The following is a 22,088-nucleotide window of genomic DNA, read 5'->3' on the forward strand; positions in this document are numbered from 1 at the left end:
TCAGTCTGTCCAAATGCCCAGGTTCCCTTGGCCAGCCACACCCGGGGCTCCCTCGAGATTTGGACAGGTTTCTAACAGTAGGAATGAGCTTCAAACTCAGGTCTGAAATGAGACTAACTGAGTCAAAAATGGGATTCCCCACTGCTGCACTTCCATCAACTCACTGCATCCTCACGGGTCCCTGGGCCGGGAAGTCCCCTGCCCCCTCTTCCCATGCCCTGCTCTTCCACAAGCCCTGATGACTCTTTCTTTGCCACGTCCATTCCCGTCACTTCATGTCTGTCCCCACTACCAGGCTCTTGTTGTCCTCTTCCTGAATGAACACAAAACTTTCTAACTCATTTCACAGTAACTGGCCTCCCTCTGAGCAATCCAGATCTTACAGTGCCCTTCCCCACTCAGGACTCTTCCCATCATCTTTAGGATCAGACTTGAGACCCTTCAAAGTCTGACCTCTGACACTTCACCTTCACTCCTCCATGTCACTCATACCCTCCCTCCTGTTCTGGCACACCGAACAACTTACAGTTCGGTTTCCGTGTCTCCACCTTGCTCCCCGGGCCCTTCTGTCTGCCTGAAATGCCATTTCTCTGTTATCATGTATCTAAATCCCACTATCTCAGTAGATCCATGTCAAATGCTGCCTCCTCCAGGCAGCCTTCCACGCTTCTTTCAGCAATATGAGATGGGTCCTCTCTCTGAACCTCCCTGTAGCTGTATCTTTCATCACCTCCCCGTTGTGGTTCTGTAGTTTCTTTCCATAGTTCATGTAACTCCTTGAGGACAGTGGAGTGGTCATATCTTATACCTGACATTGGCATTTCCCACTGTATCCAAATAGGGTCTTGTATACAGTAGGTGTTCAATTAATGCCTGTTGTGTATCATGTGCAGGAATGAGTGGGTGAGTGATGGAGCACGTTGCTCATACTGTGGGACATTGACTGGGTGAGAGGGAAATGGGCCAACTCAGGGAACATTGCTCCAGACTCCCCGTCATCCCTCGTCTAGAGGTGGTTGTTGGGACTGTGGGGTTGGTGAGGGCTTGAGTGGAACTCTGGCTCCTGGTCGTTGCCAAGGCCAGGACTCCAGAGGTGCAAGGGAGTTCTAGCCTCACAGCATCTCAAGAACAATGAACTGCAGGGGCCGAAGGGTTTCCACCTTCTCCACTGGAGACGGGAGAAAACTGACTGTGTGTGTATCCGCCGCCCTTTGACCAAGCTTCTCCTTTAACCTAGAGGACTGTGCACGTGGCTTTTAAAAACAGGACTCTGGTGTTGGCGAACGTGAGGGCATCACAGCACCTGCCAGAACTACCGCAGGTGCTACCTCGGTGCCCTCGGCCAGCGGCATGGGCGGGGGATGCTCTGGTTACCGCTTACTCTGCGTTGAGAACTGTCCGGTGGGAAGAGGTTTCTCAGCAGAAATATCCGTGTTTGAGCTCAAGTCCCTGCTTTGAACTTCAGACTGCAGCTTTCTCTTACATTCTTTACCGTTTCTGACCACACATCCACCTTTTATTTAACTTTCTTTGAGTTATGTCTCCATTGGGGGCTGAGGTTGGGGGGCTCATCTCATCTAGAGCCGCCATCAGCAGATTGGAAGGGTGGGGAGGTCACCGGGGGCTGTGGACTGTCCACCTCTGGCCGCTGGTGCGGGATAAGGGAACGAACGGGATGGCTGTTGGTTTGGGGTGCCTCTGAGCCCACACGCTCTTGATGAATTTCACTTGGACTTTGCTCCCAAAGGAATTTGTCAAAAGCAGCTCCCCCTCTGCACACTCGGGAAACCCGAGCCCAGTAGACCCCAGCAACCCCACAGGCCCCAGCAGAGCAGGGCCTCTTTCTGTCTCTGCGTCCACCTCCCACCCTGCGACACTGCCCCGACTGGTTTCTTCCTGTGATTATCCATCTCTGTCTGTGCTGTTTTTTGCCTTGTAGTAACTCAGGTTGGTGTGTCCCAAGGGCATAATATGTGTCCCGACCCTGGCATACCTGAAAGGGGCAAGAGACTAGGCTCAGACTTCAGGTAAGACCTGTTCGGGAATGTTCTTATCACAAGAAGGGTGCGATGGCCTGGTTGGGGGGAAGACAGGGACTGGCCTTCCTGGAGGTAGAGTGGAGAGGACCGTGTGGGCACCGAATCGCTTCCTGGAGAAGAGCTTTGGCCTTTGACATTCTCTCTTGGTCCAGTCCTGGGACTAGTACCCACACCTTAAGGGGGAAGGGAGGGCTGTAGACTGCCAGTGTCACCCAGCAGACCTATACCCAGGGTACAAAGGGCTGCCATCATCAGGAATGACGTGCCAGCAGGCAGCTCACCCCTCCGATAGTCTAGGACACCCTAGGGCCCCGAGACAGTGCATTTTGTAAAGTTTCTCACTTTTCTAATCGAGGCATCTTCTCATATTCCTCCACGTTCATGCAAGTTTATGGGTATCATCCACCCACTCTTAGCTGTCCCAATTGTCCTAATACTTATCTCAGAGGATTGCTGTTTCGCACACAAAGTCACCTTTTAACTCAATCCTAAAACCATTAAACGGTCCAAAAAAGAAGATGAAGAGCAGGTGTTCCTTCCAATGGAGGTTTTAAGTGATAAACGGTGGAGCGGAGATTAAGGGCCAGAGGAGAAATAAAGTTCAGCATGGTGCTTCTTTGTGGACCTAGGAAGGACTCGGGGGGACCTGGCAGGCCCAGGGGTGGAGCTCACAGATACGCCTTGTCTCCCAGGTTAGGATCCAGCGTCCAGTTCACCTGCAATGAGGGCTATGACCTGCAAGGGTCCAAGCGGATCACCTGTATGAAAGTCAGCGACATGTTTGCAGCCTGGAGTGACCACAGGCCGGTCTGCCGAGGTGAGGGTGCCCCTGGAAAGGGAGGCTGGCCAGCAAGCTGGGCTGGGCATGGAGGACGGAGCCCAGCTTCTGATGCCTGAGTCCAGGCTCTCATCCAGACTGGCTCACCTCATTCTCGCTGCTCCCCACACCTCAGATTCTGCATCCATTTACTAATGAACCCAACACATTTATTTAGCACCTCCTCTGTATCCAGGCCTATAGAGGAGCAGGAGATAGCAGAGATAACAGGTAACAGAGATGGGGAAGAGAGGCACGGTCCCTGCCCTGCCTGCACCTGACAGTCTAGTCAGGGAGTCACACGTGAGCAGGTTTCTGGCCCACTGCACCAAGATATTACAGCTGCACCTAGATGGGAAGGGTGGGAAGGGAAGTCACTTTGTATCATGTCACCTTGAATCCTTCCATTATAGCACACAGACATCCCAAACCCTCCATCTCAATGCCCTTGTGTCTTTCCACATACTCAGCAATAAACAGACCTGTCACTTCTGAAAGAATGCTCTGAGCTATGCAGGAGTAACAGGGACCATGACCTCAAAAGGCCTCTCTGTGGGATTCCTCTAACCTTACACCTGGACGTCTTATTCTTGGGGGCCCTGCCATCCCAGGTTTCACAAGAACCAAGGCTGGGCTGGCCAAGTCCCCATCCCCCAAATAATCTTAAAATATGAGACCTGCGTGTATTTCTTCTTTGGGACAGGACAGCAGCTGCTTCTATGGTAGAGAAGCCCCTGTCCTCATCTCGCAGGGCACCACTAGACAGCTTTTCATGTCCTACACTGCATTCATCTCTCTTTTTCCATTGTTTGCACACATGACCGGGACTCAAGAGTTCTTGGTACAAAAGTAAGGAATCACTCTAGAGTTTGTAAACAAAGACAGCAGTTGCCCTTTTGAGTGACCCTTTGGAAGAGAAAGTGTGCCGCCCACTAAAGTTACGTTCCAGATCCTTCCAGTTTAAGAAGGAGATTCTTTGTCTCTCTCCAGGCACATGCATCAAGATGAAATTCATGCAGAGTAAGATGCGTCCAGGGTGAATAACTTAGATCACTGCTGCACTGAGGAAGGGGCAAGTGGGAGCTGAGACCCACTCCCTTTTTTTACTGTGTTGATAAGCGCTCTGGAAGAGGGTCATGAAAATCTCTCTGAAATAAGCCTTAGATTAATTCATCCTCACTCAACTTTGAGGTGGCCACGATCCACAATTAATAATGTGCTTTGCATCCCCACTGATTTTAGTTATATTATTTCAAAGATTCCACTTAACTAATATTTGTCTAAAAAACCAAACAAAAGGGCTTCCCTGGTGGTGCAGTGGTTGAGAGTCCGCCTGCCGATGCAGGGGGCGTGGGTTCGTGTCCCGGTCCGGGAAGATCCCACATGCCGTGGAGCGGCTGGGCCCGTGAGCCATGGCCGCTGAGCCTGCGCATCCGGAGCCTGTGCTCCGCAACGGGAGAGGCCACAACAGTGAGAGGCCTGCGTACCGCAAAAAAAAAAAAAAAAAAAATCAAATGAAAGAAGAATTCTTGGGTATTACTCTCAGCTTTGCCACCAGCTGGCCATGGGTAATTTGGCAAAGCCCCTATCTTCCCTGGGCTTATTTTCTTACTGGTAAATGTAGGTCATGGCTCCTACCCTGCCCATCTTGTGTTAATGTGAGGGTCAAATGGAGTTGTAGATATGGAAACACTTTATGAATTGGGACGTGCTGGACAAGAAAGCAAACATCCTTGTGCTAGAATATAAGCTCTACAGGGCAAGGACGTCTGTTTCGCTCACTGCCTTGAATAGGGCCAGACACATAGTAGGTGCTCAGTAGCATGTGTTGGATGAATGATTTAATAAGTGAATAATTGAATAATGCAACATTCCATTTCTGGGGAACCAAGGCACCAGCTGAGTAGACAGGCACAGAATTATCAAGTCTGAGGAGCAAGGCTCCCTTTGCCTGTCTGTCATTTCAAAATTCCTTTTGAGGAGCCAGAACAAGGATGCCTTCAGGAGGTGGTGGGATCTGATCTCTCCGCAAGACCTTTTCATTGGAGGCAGGTTGTTCTCTTAGTAATGGTGGTTGTTTACATGAATAAGCCCAGGGTGGGGAAGAGCTGGTGTTTCAGAAGAAAGTTCACAGTCAAGTGATGTGCTCGTCTTTTTCTCCAGACATGTTGTGTGCCCCAGCCATGTCCCTCCAATGACTTTGACCCACTGGACTCTGCATTCTCTGCCACACTATTGACTAAGCATCGGGCCGAGCTTTTTCACATCCATTTTCATCCCATCCTCTGCCCCTGGGAAGTGGAGGGGAAATCACGGAAAACATAGCCAGACAGAATTGAGTACAAATCCAACCATTACCACTTTTTAGCCGGGTGTCTTTTCACCTCTGTGAATCTCTTTTCCTTTGATAAAAGGCAGTGATTATAGAGCATTGCTTTATGACATTACTGCGAGAACTAGAGGAGACAGTGGATATGAAAGGCCTCACTTAGAAGTGACCCCAGTGTATCTGTGAGGCTCGTGTGCAGCGTGTTTAGGTTAAACTAAACAACTAAGGCCTATCAGGATATAGCTTCCCCGCGCCTCAGAGCGCACCCTCAGCCTCTAGTGGCCCCAGATCTTTTAGAAGCCCGTTTCCTCACTGTCCTGTCCAGTCCTGTTGCAATCACACACCTTGGGAGGCCCACAGACTTTGATCTAGAGACCAACTCTACCTCCTGCTGGCTTGCTGGCCCTGGGCGGCTTCCTTCCTCTTTTTCAGCCACAGGGCCCTCATTTGTGAACTGGGAAAACAAAACCTCCAGTGCCTAGTGATTGCCAAATTGAAACAAGCCATTTCATAGAAAGTGTGGTTGAGAGGGGGCTCTAGGGCAGGTTCACCTTCCTGCCACTCTCTCCCTCTTTTTCCGTCTCCCAAGGTCATTGTGAGGGAGGAAGAGAAAAGCAAAGGTTGCTGGGTTTGGACTTGGATGATATGTCCTGCACTTCCCTGAAGGCCAAGGGCTGAGTTAGATATTAAATTCAAGGGGGGGGGGGGTTCTTTAATTTTGGCAGTTTTGAAAGTTTTCCTTTTAAAATCTCTTATTTTTAATTAGTCAGAATTACTATTCTAATTGTGATTTTTTAACAGAGAGTTTAAATGAAACCCACTTTAAAAATAGAAAGGGACAAAACTCTTTGAATTCCACGATAGCTCCCCTAACAAGCAGGTTACCAAAAGATCACAGTCTGAGAAGGATTCACCGCCACACACAGTGGTATTATTTTTCCTCTAATGCAATTTAAAATATGATTTGATTTTAAACATTCATTTTCCACACAATTAATTCTACCAAAACATGGGACCCGGCAAATGATAGGTTTTCAACAAATGTTTGAGGACAACCTGAGTGAATCAGTGATTGAAGTGAATGAACAATTGGGGGACGTGCCCTCATTTTGGAATTTGAAATGAGATATTCACAGGCCTTTTCTTTCTTCCCTTCCCACCAGAAGAAACAAGCTTCTCATTTAACTACTAGAAAATTTTGATTTTGGAATTGAGGACAACATGAAACATTGTTATCCTGATAAACTAATTCTATTCAGGCCCAGATACAGGCAGTATAATATAGGGCTTGTCAAACTTAGTTCACATAGGGAGCCCAATATTTTTTAAAAAGCGTTTGCAGAGGCCCCATAAATAAAATAGATGCCGTGGAGCTTCTCTCAGTGAAGTAGGGGCGGGGGATTTGGAGTTACCCCCTTCTCACCACTTCCAGCAGCCGCGAAGCCACCTCCAGGGAAGCCCTGAGGTTCTGGGGAACACGGTTTGTAAACCACTGATGGAGTGAAGAGGACCAAATTGACAGCCAGGAGATCTGGTTTCCTGTGACCACAAATTGGTGTTGACAGAGGATAGGGATGGAGTACCAGCCCCAGATGAAGTACAGTTACTGAGTCACAGAGCAGATCATCAACAGAAAGTCGTACATTATTTTTCTTCCTAGAATAAGAGCTTTTGTGGTAAATAGAACACCAGACTCAGGACCCAGAGACCTAAGTTCCAGTTCCAACCTTACTAGTAACATACCATATGGCACAGGGCAAGTTACTGAAATGCTCTGAATCTTCTCGCTCATTCTCCTAAGGTGGGAGTGAAATGTGGGAAATATTGCACAAAAAATTTAATTTAATGCCGTGAAAATTACAGGTGGCTGTTTTCCGTCCTGGGTCAGCTCCCTGGGCCTCCCCCTTAAACACTAATGTTGTTCAGAGTTCTGTCTTCATCTCCCTCCCCTCCTCTTTTCTCCACCCCCTCACCCCTCCCCCCATCCCTCCCCCATGCTACCCCTGCCTTCCTCTCCTCTCCTCTGTAGTTATTCTCCCCTGGGTGATGTACTGACTTCACTAGAATACATGCCCCATTGCTCCCTGAGCCCCTTACCTACACGTATGTACTAATGATAAAACTCCCATTTATTAAGCTATTTATACTTGTATAAAGCAGTACAGTAACATTTTTTATAATTTCTTTACAAGGAAAGAGACAACATCCATGTTTTACGTTTAGCTAAAGCTTGGAGTGGTCCGCCAACTTGCCCAAAGGCCCAAAGCTAATCTTTTGAACTGGGATTCCACCGCAGTCCAAAGGCTCTGTCCTACTTCTACTTGAAAATTGCACCTGGACACCAATTTGGAGTAAATACACTAGATGGAACCTCATAGAACAGCCTCTCCTCCCCCTTGCCCCCACTTTTTGGTAACATTTATTTTGATCTAATTGTGAACTCACAGAAAATTGGCAGGAACTGTGCAATGTATTATATGTTCTTTGCCCAGATTTAAACAACTACTTTTAGGGAGTTAATGGATAAGCTGGATCAGTCGCAGAGGTAGGAGAAGAGCCAGAGGCATCATGGAAGCCAGTGAATGTGAGTTTCACAGAGAGAGACGGGTCAGCAGGGTCAGACACTTTAGAGAGGTCGAGTACAACAAAGAGTGGAGAGCAGCCCCTGGGGTTAAGTGGCTCAACTAAGGGGTGGATGTTTGAAATTGCCCCTGTAAGGAACTGTCAAGGAAATGGAGCAAAGACAAGAGAGAGGACTGACTTGGGCCAAAGCTTCCATTACAATGGCAAAGCACAAGTCTGTGGTGATGCCATGGTTCTCCTGGCAGCCCCCGGGCACCCAGGATTAGGAATAGAGATGGTTAATCAAAGGCAGATAGGAGAGTGTCACAGGAGCTGCTGGTGAGGGTCTTGAGGTCCAGACTAGGTAGTGAGAGAAGAAGGGTCAGGAGGGGATGGAGAGATGGCGAGAAATGAGGGAGCCAGGGGTCTGGAGAGACCTAGGGTTTAGGACAGCAGGTGGTGCATGGAGACCAAAGTCACTCTGCTGGATGCGTAGGCAGCGGGGAAAGGAGCGGGGTGATGGAGTTTAAGTCTCACAGATGGACTTTCCTGGGTCCCAGAACAACGGGCCCTGGGTGTGGCCACGGACATGGTTGACCTTGGGCAGGGGCACCCGATCTCAGGAGGAGGCGCTGACCTCTGAAAGGCGAAGGAGCCATCCCTCTGTTGGAAGCAAAAGGAAGAAGATGGGCACATAAGCAGACGGGATTGCAGACTTGGGGGGTGAGAGAGAGGGCACGCCTGCCAAATGTCCTCTGTTCCACCCACAAAGACTGAAGCAAGGTCATCACCTGAGAGTAAGGGGAGGCAAGGGGAAAGGTGAGAGGTCCGAGGGACGTGCAGGAGGCGTGAAAGGGTCTTTGAGCAGAGTGGGAGAGTGAGCTTAATAGGGCTAAATGGCAGAGTTGCTGGACAATATCCAGGACTTTCTGAGGTGGGTGATCATGAATTTATAATGACACCAATCTTCCTACTCATGTGATTTTTCTCCAGCAAAGCCTTACTGCATGGGGGCAGGGCTAGAGAATGTAGGTGGAGAAGTTCATCCACAATTGATGTCTTTCGGGCAATCATTTAAAGGAAAAAGGAGCGAGGGACTTAGGTGAATTTGCAAGAAAATGATCATAATGGTGGACCATGGGGTCTAAGTTGGGTAAGGATGGACGAGAAGACAGGGAGCTGATGGTGGAGAGAAAGTTGGTGTCAGTGGAGTGAGATACAGATGAAGGTCAGAGAAGACTTCCTCCGGGGGGTTAGCAATTGTTTGTGGAACAAAACACTGGCGGGGAGGAGAAAGCTCTCCACTGCAGAGTGCTGCGGACCCAGGAGGGGGAGATGGGCTTCACTCACGGCAGGAGTTGGAGGAGGCAGTTCTGAAAGACGATGCAGCTACAAGTCAGAGTTTGTTTGCCTTAGAATTGGTGGTCAGGAGATGGTTCTAGAGAGAGAACTGTGGAAAAGAAAGGATGAGGAGGGAGGTCAGTAGTAGGAGAAGTGAGGGAAGCCAGCATGGAGCAGGGTGGGAATAAGATGTGGGGAGAAGATAGAAGACCAGAGGCACTTCACCTGGAGGAGTTCCCTTTTTGGTACCAAGTTGTTTTGATGCCAGAACTGGCTGTGGGTCTAAATGATATCTCCCTAACGTCCCCTGGAATACTGCCCCTGTTATATGGTGTAGTGATGTTCAGAGGAAGAATGGGACTTTGCAGCAGAGCTTGGACATGGAAGGTCCTGGAAAAGTCTCCTGAAAGCTATCCAGCAGGGCATTTGATGGGAAAAGGCAGATAGAGAAACATAGATATGTGTTTATTCATTTATTCAGTCGCTGTCTGAGCATCAGCCATCTCGCCAGCCCTTGTGGGTCACAGCGACGAGCTATCCATCTGTTGGTGGGATCCCAGCTGCCGGCTGCTCAGGGAGAAGTCTGTCTGTCTGCAGACCCCCTGACCTTACCCAGATAGCAGAGGAAAAAAGGAGCTGATGCTCCATTCTGAACCTATTTTTAGGTGCTCCATGCTGACTAGCTGCAGATTGTAATATTTTAATTAAACCCCTCTAAGCCCTTAAAGTGGTAAATGCCTTTTTGACCTGTTCTCTCTAATTTATCTTCAGCACATTTCAACAAACTGCAAATACCATCTAATTTTTGGAAACAAGTGCAGGATAAATTAAGTTTGAAGCTGAGGGCTTTTGGCAGCAAAACCTGTCTCCCGAACAGGTGTAAAGGTCGTGCTGGTAGAGATTTCTCAGGGTCCCCTGCAGGCCTAGCAGGCGGAATCCACAGGTCCTCTTTGCAAAGGTGGGCTGGGGTCAGGGTTTCGGTTTTGACGACCTTATTCTAATTTGTTTAGTGATGTTGTCAGTCTCCAGTGTGGTCATGGGGAACAAAATCCTATAAAGAAACTTCAGGAAAGGTAGAATAAAGATCCCTGGCCTTGAGAAATCTTGGGGATAGTGAGATGGAATGAACATAACATCAGAGTCTGACAGTCCCAGCCCCCACTTTGTTAAATATTGACGATGTCCCGGATCCTTGGTGAGCTTTCATATCCAAAATCTCATAGAATTTCATCCTCACCGTGCCTCGGTGGGGCAATATCACTAGTCCCATTTTACAGATGAAGTAGAATCAGAGAGGTTTTCTAACTTACCAGACTTAAACACACAGCAAGTGGACTTCAAACCCAGAATGCCAAGCTGGTAAACCCCACAGCCTGCTCTCTCCTCCCCATGAGGTGCCGCCTTCAGGCCCAGTTGTATCAAGTGGAATCAGTGATTGTCAGTGTTTCTCAGCACAGAATTACAGGAGCAATCAGATGCACGGGAGGGGAGTGCGGGAGAGGGTTCCCCTAGGGCTTTGGTCAAACTTGATTCAACATTTGAGGTCAGGATGAGAAGATCCTTCAGGTGCAGGACTTGGGAGAGCCAGCAATTCTGACCCCGGGTCTCTTGCACGTAACCCCTGACAACACTCGCTCCACTCAGTTGTAACTGTTTTTCACATCTGTTCCCTCCACTTGCTGGTGGCCCTTCAGAGAAGAGGGATTGTGTCTTAGACACTTTTCTCTCCCCACACTCTGCCTGGCCTGTTAATAGGCTCTCAGTATATGTGGGAATGAATGAGCACAGGAATGAGTGTGTGAAATGAGAAGAGATTAATTATGTCCAGAGCTGGGGAGCCTGCTTCCCCAGGCCCTCCTAGGAAGGGTTTCCTGGGAAAGGTTTATCACAGACCTGTCCACACGCGGAGAGGAGTTCTAGGATATTTTGTCCCATCAGAGGAAACCAGGTTTGACACCACTTTCATTTTATATACTTAGGCTCACTATTTCTTTACCGTTAGGCACTTTGCCTACAATTAAGATAAATTGCCATGTGGGCAGCAACAGAACAGACTCGTAGAACCTTTATTAAAATAGCTGAGCGCTAACATTGAAGAATGAAGTGGTTGGAACTAAAGAACACGTTTTTAAAGAAGGCAAACACCTAGATACAATGTAGTACCTTAACTGGTATCAATCACTACTTAATCTAATTAGTTTAGAAGCTATTTTAAAGAGCTTAATTAGATTAAGTTGTGATTGATAACACTTTATATCTACTTGAGGAGAGCACTTCTAATTTACCTTGAATCTTTATGCTTCTAGTCAAAAGCCTATTTCAGGCACGTGCTAAGTGTGGGGAAGTACTTTATTGTCCCTGAAATCACTCTAGGTGCCTGGCACCGGGCTGAGCCAGAGGCCCCGGCAGAGTCCTTGGGCTCAGACATTCTGATACCTAGTGGGGTGGCCTTGACAAGGACACCCTGAGATTCTACTTCAGAAGGCCTGAGAGCAAATGGGGGAATGCAGAAAAGTCAGCAGAGCAGGAGGAGAGCAGTTTAGCAGGCCCATAGGGGCATGGGGTCCACCTAGCTTGAGGTCAAGGTGTGTAGTAGCCCACACCCTCTTGGTAGAGATGTGCTGCTCGGTAACAGTGGAGTCAGGGTAGGGGGCTTGCTTAGCCTGACGGTGGAAGTTCATCGTTGCCTAGAGAGCAACGGGTCAAGGCATGTGGGGCCTACTCCTCCCCCAGTGTTTGGGGAACTGTGACTTCCTTTGAGCCCGCTAAGAACCATGGGGGAAGGAAACAGGAAGTAGGAAGTTATATCTGGGGTGGGATGTACAAACTTCAGTCTCTTCTGGGCTGGGAGTGGGAGGTGGGGATGGGAACTCATCCTAACCTAAACTAAAATGCTTGTCTTGCATCTCCTCTCTGCAGCCCGTATGTGTGATGCCCACCTTCGAGGCCCCTCAGGCATCATCACCTCCCCTAATTTCCCCATTCAGTATGACAACAACGCACACTGTGTGTGGATCATCACAGCACTCAACCCCGCCAAGGTAAGGCTCTTGGGGAGGATGGGGAGTGTCCTATGGGCAGGACTGGATTGGGGACAGTTGTTCTACCAGGGATTTCAAACCCAGAACTTGGTTGTGGTAGATTCTCTGCAGACAATTATTAAAAATTGTTTTTACTAAATACCAAGTAGATAAAAAGCATACTTGTAAAATATAAGATATAAAGAACATCAATACAACAAACACCTGTGTAGCCATCTCCCCACTCAAGAAAAAAAAAAAACACACACACACAGATATCTTAGTGATGTGTGTCCCTCACTAACCTCATTCCGTTCCCTATCCCTCAGGTCACCATTACCTCGATTGTGTGCTTTATTTTTCCTCTGCTCTTCTTTACAGTTAGCACATAAGTATGTATCCATAAAAATATTTAGTTTGCCAGCATTTGAACTTCATATAAATATAATCATGTTGTATATAGTGTTAATCAAGTTCACTCAAAATTATGTCCTTAAGATTTATCTGTGTTGTCGTGTATCATTTTGCACTGCTATATACATCTTTTCACATCTTTATTTCCGAGTTAGTGCTTTTTTTCCTGTGAAGTGCCCTTTGTTCTCTAATAAATTTTATAAGTATCTTGCCAAGATCCACAAAATGACCTGTTGCAATCTTTATTTTAATTATACCAAAACGACAGGTAAATTGGAGAACTGATATCTTTATGAGACCAAGTCTTCCAGTCCATTAATATGCTATATCTATATTTACTTAGGGCTTCTTTAAGGGCTTTCAGTAAACTTGTGTCATTTTTCCATTGTAAATCTTGTACAATTCTTAATATATTTATTCCTAGATATATTTGATGTTGCTTTTATAAATCATATCTTTTAAGATTTTATTTTCTACCTTTTTCTTGCGTGGTGGTTAGAAATGCAATTAATTTTTATACTTTGATTTTTGTATATAGCAGCTATTCCATAATAATTTATCTGTGAATTCTTTGGAGTTTTATACATAAGACAGTTATCATCTGCAAGGAATGATGGTTTTGTTTCTTCCTTTTCAATCTTACACCTTTTCTTCAACCTTTTTCTTGCTCCAATGTTCTGCCTAGAATCTCCAGTGTAATACCAAACCATTGTGATGATGGTAGGCACTTTTGCCATGGTTCAGTGTTAAACACAATGTTTTACTTCCTCACCATTAAGTATGATGTTTGCTGAAGTCTTTTTCTTAAATTTATGGTTCCTTTCTAGTCCTAGTTTGCTAAGAGCTTTTATTGTGAATGAATGTTGACTTTTATTAAGCATCTTTCTATATCTATTGATATAATCATATGATTTTCTCCTTTATTATCCTGTGTGGTGAATTCCACTGGTTGATTTTTCTGATGTTAGACCAACCTTGTATTCCTGAGATAAACCCAACCTGGTCATTTAGTATTATCATTTTTAAACATGCCTATATTTGATTTACTAACATTTTGCATAGTGAATTTGCTTGTATTTTGTTATGTATTATATATATAATAAAATAGAATATATTATACATACACACACACACACACACATACATACATACATACATACACATGCATACACACGCACGCCTGCCAGATCTCTGTGTCAAAATATTTTTAACCTCATAAAATGATTTGGAGTTTTTCCTCTTTCTATCCTACCTTTGTTTTTGGTGTTCTACAATTTCACTGTCATATGTCTAGTTGTGGATATTTTCGTATTCATCCTATTTGATTTCATTAAGCTTCTTGAATCTATGGATTGCATCTTTCATCAGTTTGGGAAAATTTTTAGCCACTGTCATTTTGACTGTTGTCTCTCCTTTATTCTCTCTCTTTTCTGCTTCTGGAAGTCTGACAAGGCAGACTTCTATCGTTTTCTCTCATTCTGTTCAATAATTCTCTGTTCCGTTATGTCTAACTCTGTTGAAGTCATTCACTGGAGATTTATTTTAATTTCAAATATCATTATTTTTAGTTTATGAAGTCCTATTTAGTTTTTTTTTCAGGTGCTTTTTGAGCTAATTTTATAATCTCTTGCTCCTTACATATATTTAAGTTATTTAAATAAGTTAAACACATTTATTTTATATTCTGTGTCTATGAATCTCAGTATATGAAATCTTCACAAGTTTCGCTCTGTTGCCTGTTGTTTCTCACCTGTTGCCCCCAGAACCATGTTTCTTTCTTTGTTTTTTAATTTTTGACTGTGTGGTTAGAATCGTAAACTTTGTCTGTGGGAATTCCTTGAGACCTGGGTAGAAGCTGGTGTGTTTGCTTCTGCTCAGTGCCTGGGGGCATTACCAGCCAGAAACCACTTCAGACTAAATTCTCAGTATGAAGGTTTCAAACCACCCAAGTAATCTGAAGGCTGAAAACCCATGTGAAGACAGATTTAGCATGATGGAATCTCAGGGGAAGTTTTCTGTTTGCTGTTCACTCAGTGTCAAGGTCTGAGATAAACAATCAGCCTCGAGATCTACCCAGAGGGTAGCAGTGCTGTATGAGAAGGAAGGTAGGCTTATTTCTAGCTCATCCTCACACTAAAGGTGCAGTCTTAACTAGCTCAGCTTTGTTCAGGGGTGTCATCGAGAGTCCCTAACTTTGGTGGACCCTGACCTTTGTCTCCTTCTCCCTCTTCTCCACAAGGCCCTGAAAACCAAAGCTCTACTTCACCAGTTTTTAAAAATGCACCCAAGGCCAAAGCCAGCTTCATGCTCTGAATCACATTTTGTATCTCTACACTGACTGGGTTTTAGACTCTGAGAATTCTTACTATACTAGTCTTCTCAGGCTTCCATAACAAAATATAATAGACTGGGTGGCTTTAACAAGGGACAGTTATTTTCTCACAGTTATAGAGGCTAGAAGTCTGTGATCAAGATGCCAGCAGGTTTGGTTTCTGGTGTGGATTCTTCCCAGCTCATAGACAGCCTCCTTCTCACTGTGTCCTCACATGGCCTTTCCTCTGTGCACATTCAGAGAGTAACTTTTTGGTATCTCCTCCCTTCTTTTGAGGACACCAAACCCATTGGATTAAGGCCCCACCCTTATTACTTCATTTAACCCTAATCACCTTCCTAAAGGCCCCATCTCCAAATACCATCACATTGAGGGTTTGGATTTCAACATATGAATTTTAGGGGGATATAATTCAGTTGATAACACTTACTAACTTGTAAAAAGCTTTTTTTTTTCTTTTTAAATTTTACTCAACATTTTAAAATTGTTTGCTCAATAGTGCCTAGGACCATAATACTTGGAACACTGGAAACAGATTTCCTCTGCAAGGCATTTTACAAAGAAAGATTCATATTTTATCAAACCATTTGATGATGAACCTAGTCAATGGAGAAGGATGTTTCAGCGCCATGAGGGTGGAAATGGAGGCTAAACCAGAAGAAGGACCTACTACCATGAAGTTATTAAGTTGCTGACTAGAGGACTCTTTCTCGGGCATTGTTAAAAATGCTTATCTCTGTTTGCTTTTGAATCTGAAGGTGGGGTACAGGAGGAAGTGTAGGTAAGGCGTGAGAATTTTCTGAGAAACAGTTTGATTTGCCCTCAGAAGGCCTAGCCTTGGCTGGTGTGTGGAGGTCAATGGCCCCATATTGGTCACTACCCCACATGCCCTGCAGGAGGTCACTCCAACCTGGGTTCCTGAAGCCAGCCCCTCTGAAGGACACTCCCTCAGAGTCAAGTTGTTCAGAAGGGTGTTCTTAGCAGCTTCGTGGGTTCTTACCGGGCTTCAGGTAGTGCTAGGGGAGCCCAGAAAGGCTGAAGGGAGTTCCTCATTGACACCACCCAGGAAGACAGCCAGAGAGCATACAATGCCGAAAGGAGGGTGTAAGAGTAGAAACTCGAAGTCTTAGACTGAAGACTCGGAGCTGCCTTCCTGCCAATAGCAGGGAAAATGCATAGTGTTTTCCTACCCCTGTTCACTGGCCCACAGGAGAGATACAAGTGTGTCCAAGGACTGCTTGTCTGGTCACTTTGGGAACATCTCCTTCAGCAAAAATCACAGCCTCTCCAAGTTCACAATAATTGTGATCAAACCATGATCAAACCATGATATGATCTCTGTCCTGCACAGGAGCGTGCACATAGGAGAGAAGTCATGTAAGTAAATGTAAAGCTAGAGTTTGGATAAGTGCTAATGGAGATGAGTCTAGAGTGCGATGGGAAAATCTAGGAAGGAGCCACTACCTGGAAGGTCAGAGAACTTTTCTCAGAGGAGGTGACATTTGAACAGGGTCTTGAAGGATAAGTAGGCTTAGAAATCAGTATTTCAGAGTGGATACGTGTGCAGAGGCACCAAGGTTTGGAACAGTCTCTTAGAACTGAAAATAATTCAACATGCCTATATCAAGATGAGGCTGGAAAGGTCAGCAAGATTTAGATCATGGTGAACACACATGCTTGGTAGAAAGGCTTGAGTTTTATCCTGAAACGGATTTTTAAGGGTAGAAGTGTTAGACTGTTGGTAATAACAATAATACCTCTCTCTTATTGTATGCCTGTCATGTGCCAAGAACTGAGCTAGGCCTTCTGTGTAAATGAATTTCTTTCATTCTCTTCATAGCATAATTAAGTAGGTTTTAAAAAGACCCATTTGATGGATGAAAAAACTGAATCGTGGACAGGTTGAAGGTTAAGAAACTTACTCATAGCACATAACCGGGAAATAAGTGGCGGCACTGAGATTTAAGCCCAGTCTTCCTGGGTCTATTGCCCATGAACTTCAGCAGCTATGCTGTGCTACTGGATGGAACAAGGTCTCAGAATAGATGGGAGGGGTTGGGACTGGTAGCACTGGGATCAGCCTTGGGAAGGATGAGGGCCATTCTTTCTTCTGAACCAGAGCAATAGGAGGAAGGTCTGAATTTTTGAAAGATTACTCTGACATCAGTAGAGCTATTAGAGAGGGAAACTGGGGAGAGTGAGACCAGTTAGGAGGCTGAAGCAGTTACCCAAGTAAGAAATCTGGGGTCGTCAGCCAAGGCTTTGGAAACATGAAGAGGAGAGACAGATTTAAGAGGAGCTTAGGGAATGGGATGGGACTTGACGGCTGATTGGGCGTGAGATGGAGGGAGAAGGAGAGGTCTCATTCAACGTTGTGTCCCAAGCGACCACCATAGTGCCTGGTATATAGTAGGCACTCAGTAAACATTTATTCAATGAACAAATAGATGATGACTCAGTGTTTTCTGACGTGGACCAATCGGTGGCTTTAAAAGGAAATACAAGAAGAGGAACAAGCTTGGCAGCAGTCAAGAGGGAAGCATGTGCATTTGAAGTGTCTGCATTTCATCCAATGCCATTTGGATACACTGGTTGGAGACTGGATAAATCTGGGTTCAAGAGAGAGATTTGGGGGTCATTTCGTCAACACACAGTTGGGAACAGAAGCGTAAGGAATGGATAACCCTTCTTGGAGAGAGCAAAGAGAATGAAAAGACATAGAATGGATCTGGGAACACAGTCCTTACAGATGAAGGAGATCCAGTGAAAGAAACAGAGGAGGAGCAGTCAGCGTGGTAGGAGGGAAATCAAGGTTCAAAAGCAGGAAGAGTTTCCAACCAGGATGTGTCTAATAATGGCAACGCTGAGAAGCGTCTTGTTGGAAAAGGACTGGAAAGAGACTGTCGGCTTTGGTCTTGGAAGAAGACCTTGCCGTGGAGCTTTGGGGGGGCAGAAACAGCAGTGGGATGGGGAGTGAATGGATGGGGACGGGGGGATGCTCAAGAGGCCAGACATGTAGACAGCCTTTTTGACTTCATTGTGAAGTGAGGGAAGGAGAAAGGGCACATGAGGGAGGTCGGGTGGACAGAAAGCTTTGGGCTACTTAGGGTGTTTGTTTAGGATATTGGGATTTTGAGCCCGTTTGTAGGCTGTGGGCAAAACAAGCACAGAGAAAGAGAATGAAGATGTAGGAGAAAGAGGATGGTGAGTGAAGGATCTGGAGCGAGTGAGAGGCAAATTGGACTGAGACTGCAGCAGCTCCTTTCACAATGAGCAGGTGAAGAAAATTGCTGTCATGAGAAGGAGGTGAGAGTTTTGCCCACAGGAGTGCAGAGTAGGTCTCCTTATAATCATGGAATGATTACACATCCCTGGTACCTGTATGTGTGTGGGCATGAGGACCCTTCCTGCCATTTCATCCCCCTTGTAGGACCTCTCCTGGTTGAGCTTGAGAGGGAGATGGGAATGTTTCAGTGACTACGGCCACCTCCAAGGGCAATTGGAAGGTCCAAACAAGGCCCCAAAATGGTCTGACATGGGAATGGCCAAGAACCTATGTCAAGACGCCAGCCTTGACTGAGCACCATCGTCTGTGCTGCTCTGCACTGTGGGAACAAGAACTGATAGTCTCATAGCAGAGGCAGGTGAAGGGTATGTCTCTCCTCGATAAACGAAGAATAAGACAATTAAAACCACCTTGGTCCATCCTCCCGGAAGCATCCTCCCGGAAGCTGGGCAGATTCAGGGAAAAGAGAAAAGGCGGCTCAGAGCAAGTGCTGCTGGCCTACTAGGTACACAGCTCTGCATTCTCCCTTTGATTGGGATGGTCTGGAGAAATGCGAGCCCCGCCTTGGCCAGATGGGCTATCTTAGTTTTTGTAGTCATTCTGCCCACAATAACATTTCCCAGATTTGGTCAATCATCAGAAATAGCTAGAGAAAGTTTAAAGACACAAATTCCAAAGCTCTTTCCTCAAAGATCTGATTCTCTGGGTCTGAGATGGGAACCTGGAACCTACATTTTTAAAGAGCATCCTGGTGGTTCTGACCAACCTGGCGTATGTGATAAATAACAACCCCCTTCCCTCCCAGCAAAGCACACAAGGCCCTCCTGCCCACCTCCCCTCAGGCAGCCCTGGCTTCAGCCACACTGAACTCCTGGTTCAGACACAGCTGGCCCTTTAAGAACTCCATCCAGCACATCCTATCCCAGTGTGCCTTCCCTTCTCCTCCGGGCAAATCCCTACCCAACTTTGAGACACAGTTCAGATCCCTGCTCTTCAGAGAAGCCTTCCTAACGCCACCAGGTCTTAGTCCTGCCTCTGTTCCTCCAGCACTTCATCAGCCCCTTCCGTTTGCATGCATGTTGCATTGCACTGTGTTGGGAATCTCTTTCCTCCATAGCTCATGAGAGCCCCCAAAGCAGGAGTGGCATGTTGTTTATCTCTCCTGCAGTTAGCACAGTGCCCGGCACAGAGGAGGAGCTCAGCAGATGTTTGAATACGTTAACAACTGACGGAAGAGACCTATCTCTGGGTCAGGTAGCTCCTCAGGTATGGCCCCGCCCATGCTGGGCCCCAGAGCCTCCTCCTGTTAGGACCTTTCAGCTCAGCCTCAGGAAGGATGTGGCTGATGAAATTTCCATGGTCAGGACTGAAACCCAGACCTGAGTCGGTGCCCCCTACTGGCGCCCATCGGCCTTTCCTTCACAGCTTCTCAGTATGAACTCAAGACATAGGAGTCAATTTGCATATGATCCTCGCTGGATTTGATCAGGACAGTTAATCCACCTGTGCTAGAAAAGAAGTAAAAGGCAGGCAGGAGAGAAAGAGAGATACGGGAGGCAGAGGGATGAGGACGCAAAGGAGCAGGAGCGGGCCTGGAAGGGAGAGGGAGAGGAAAGCGCATTTTATGAACTTCAAAGCCAAAGATAACAGCGTTTTGATTATTCGCTCCTTGGGAATTATCAGTGTCACTCTTCCCTTTGTAGATCTGAAGAACAGAGAAATAACTGTCCAGCCAGCAATGACTCTCGTGCAAATGTCAGGAACCCATGTGTTGGCCCTTTTGTTCACTTACTTATTCACTGAGCAAACATTCACTCTTACACTCTCTGTGCTGCGCCCCACGCAGATGCTGGCTGGCGATGAGAGAGGTTTTCCCTAAATTCCCCCACAGCTCATTCCTCACGACTGGGCGGCTCTAGAGGGACCCTTCCATGGCCTCCTCCAGTCCTGACCCTGATCCCTTTCCTTTTTACAGTTGTTTTCAGTTCCCGGTGTATTTTGGCATTCCTCTTCCCCTAGAGCTGGCCGTGGCCTGTTCCCACACACTCTCCTCTATTCGTGAAGACAAAGCCTGCTCCCTCCTCCAGCCAGCATTTTGTGCCCCTCGCATTTGCCCCATCCCCGTGTTCCTCTGATTTCAGCACTCATCACACTGCGCTGTGTTTCACATATACTCGTGTGTCTCCCCTTCTAGACTGTGAGGTCTCAGGGCATTGGCCATGTTTGTCTTCCTCTATTGCCTCTCCAAAGCCCAGCACCTGGCAAGGACGTATTAACTGTTGAGTGAATAATTGAATGAATGAATCCATCAACCAATGAGTGAATGAATGGATGACGGGCTTACTACTCTCAGAGCCAGCAAAGTTAAACCTGAGGTAGTGACCAAGGTTCCAGAACCTCTGAAAGTTCTCAGTCTCTGCCCCTGGGCTTTCTTTCCCAACCTCCTCGAAAACCTTCCTTAAAGGGGCTGGGGCTTCCCTGGTGGCGCAGTGGTTGAGAGTCCGCCTGCCGATGCAGGGGACACGGGTTCGTGCCCCGGTCCGGGAAGATCCCACATGTCGCGGAGCGGCTGGGCCCGTGAGCCATGGCCGATGAGCCTGTGCGTCCGGAGCCTGTGCTCCGCAACGGGAGAGGCCACAACAATGAAAGGCCCGCGTAAAACAAAAAAAAAACAAAACAAACAAACAAACAGGTGCTGGAGGCCTCTCTGCTTGAACTCCGGAGGGTTCAGAGCAGCCCTTCCACCAGACTCCCTTCCACCCCACCCCAGGAGCCAGTTCTCCAGCCCTGCCCTGGGCCTTCAGCAAGACCCAGGCAGGAGTCACCATGCAGGCCGTGCCCAGGGAAAGGGAGTTCCCTTCCTTTCATGGAGCTAATAGGCTGTTCAAAGCATTAGTATCCTGAGGCGGGAGGGGTTGGGGGAAGCCAAGGTCAGCCCTCAGGAGCTCAGAGAAGCGCTCTGAGGAGGAATAGGGAAGCAGGCCTGGAGCGGAGGGTTGTGGAGAGAGCTCTGACTCACAGGGAAGGGGCAGGGGCAGGCCATGGAAAGCCTAGGGTTTCCATGCCAAGAAGTGGAACTTTCTCCTGAGGCTCAGGAGTTGATAAACTTTTCTGTGGTGATGAAAGCCTTTCTTCAGAACCCATAGTCATTAGGTTCTGGTTGGCTGTGAGTTGCAGAAAACTCCTCCACAGAAGCTTAAATGAAACACTGATTATTTTCTCCATAACCCAAAGGTCCAGAAGTGAAGACTCCAGGCTGGTTTAGTAGTTTTCTCAGTGTCTTGAGCACCTCTGCCATGCTTTGCTTGTGGCTCTTGTCCTCATGATCACAAGAAGGCTGCTTCACCTCTGTCCTCACATTTGTATTCCAGGAAAGCAAGGAGAAAGGTGGGAAAATGCCCTGAGGGCTCCTCAGCTCATGTCTCATTGCCCAGAATCCTGTCACTTCACTATCCTTAGCTCTGAGGTTAGCCACATATATTGCCACGCTCCAAACAAAGCCAGCGTTCTGTTAAGATGCGTAAATGGTGGGAGGAACATTGAGTGAACCACTATGTCTGTCACAGAGTCCCAATCATGAACTAGATCAAAAGGAACTGCTTTGGTTGGAGAAAGGCCCTGCCCACTCTGGCTCTTTTCCCACCTTTGTTTGTGCCCCCTTAGTGCCTTTGTAGAACCCCGGGGTGCCTGGGAACTCAATTTGAAAACCATTGCTCTAGGCCAGAGGTCAGCAAACTTTCTGTAAAGAGCCAGACCATAAATATTTTAAGCTTTGAGGACCATGTGAGGTTTTTGTTGCACATTCTTCTTTGTAGTGGTTTATGTATTTTTTAACCCTTTAAAAAAAGTAAGAACACTTCTTAACTCAAGGGGCCAAACAAAAAGAGGCCACGGGCCTGATTTGGCCCAAGGACCATAGTTATCCAACCCCAGCTCTAAGGGGTCGTG

The 22,088-nt window shown here is 46.8% G+C and overlaps 1 protein-coding gene across 3 annotated transcripts in view; it reads left to right on the forward strand.

The window, feature by feature from the left end:
* The window catches only part of CSMD2 (CUB and Sushi multiple domains 2), a 672,138-nt gene that overhangs the window by 338,164 nt on the left and 311,886 nt on the right, over positions 1–22,088 (forward strand). For 2 of the 3 annotated variants that reach the window (XM_049694749.1, XM_049694771.1), the window contains exons 8-10: positions 1,940–2,027; positions 2,732–2,856; positions 12,008–12,129. The exons of the other annotated variant lie outside the window; for it this stretch is intronic. In XM_049694749.1, the coding sequence (XP_049550706.1) occupies positions 1,940–2,027; positions 2,732–2,856; positions 12,008–12,129 (335 nt within the window). The remainder of the gene's footprint in view (positions 1–1,939; positions 2,028–2,731; positions 2,857–12,007; positions 12,130–22,088) is intronic. 3 annotated transcript variants of the gene reach the window in all.

Source organism: Orcinus orca, chromosome 1 (assembly GCF_937001465.1).
Source record: "Orcinus orca chromosome 1, mOrcOrc1.1, whole genome shotgun sequence".
NCBI lineage: Eukaryota > Metazoa > Chordata > Mammalia > Artiodactyla > Delphinidae > Orcinus > Orcinus orca.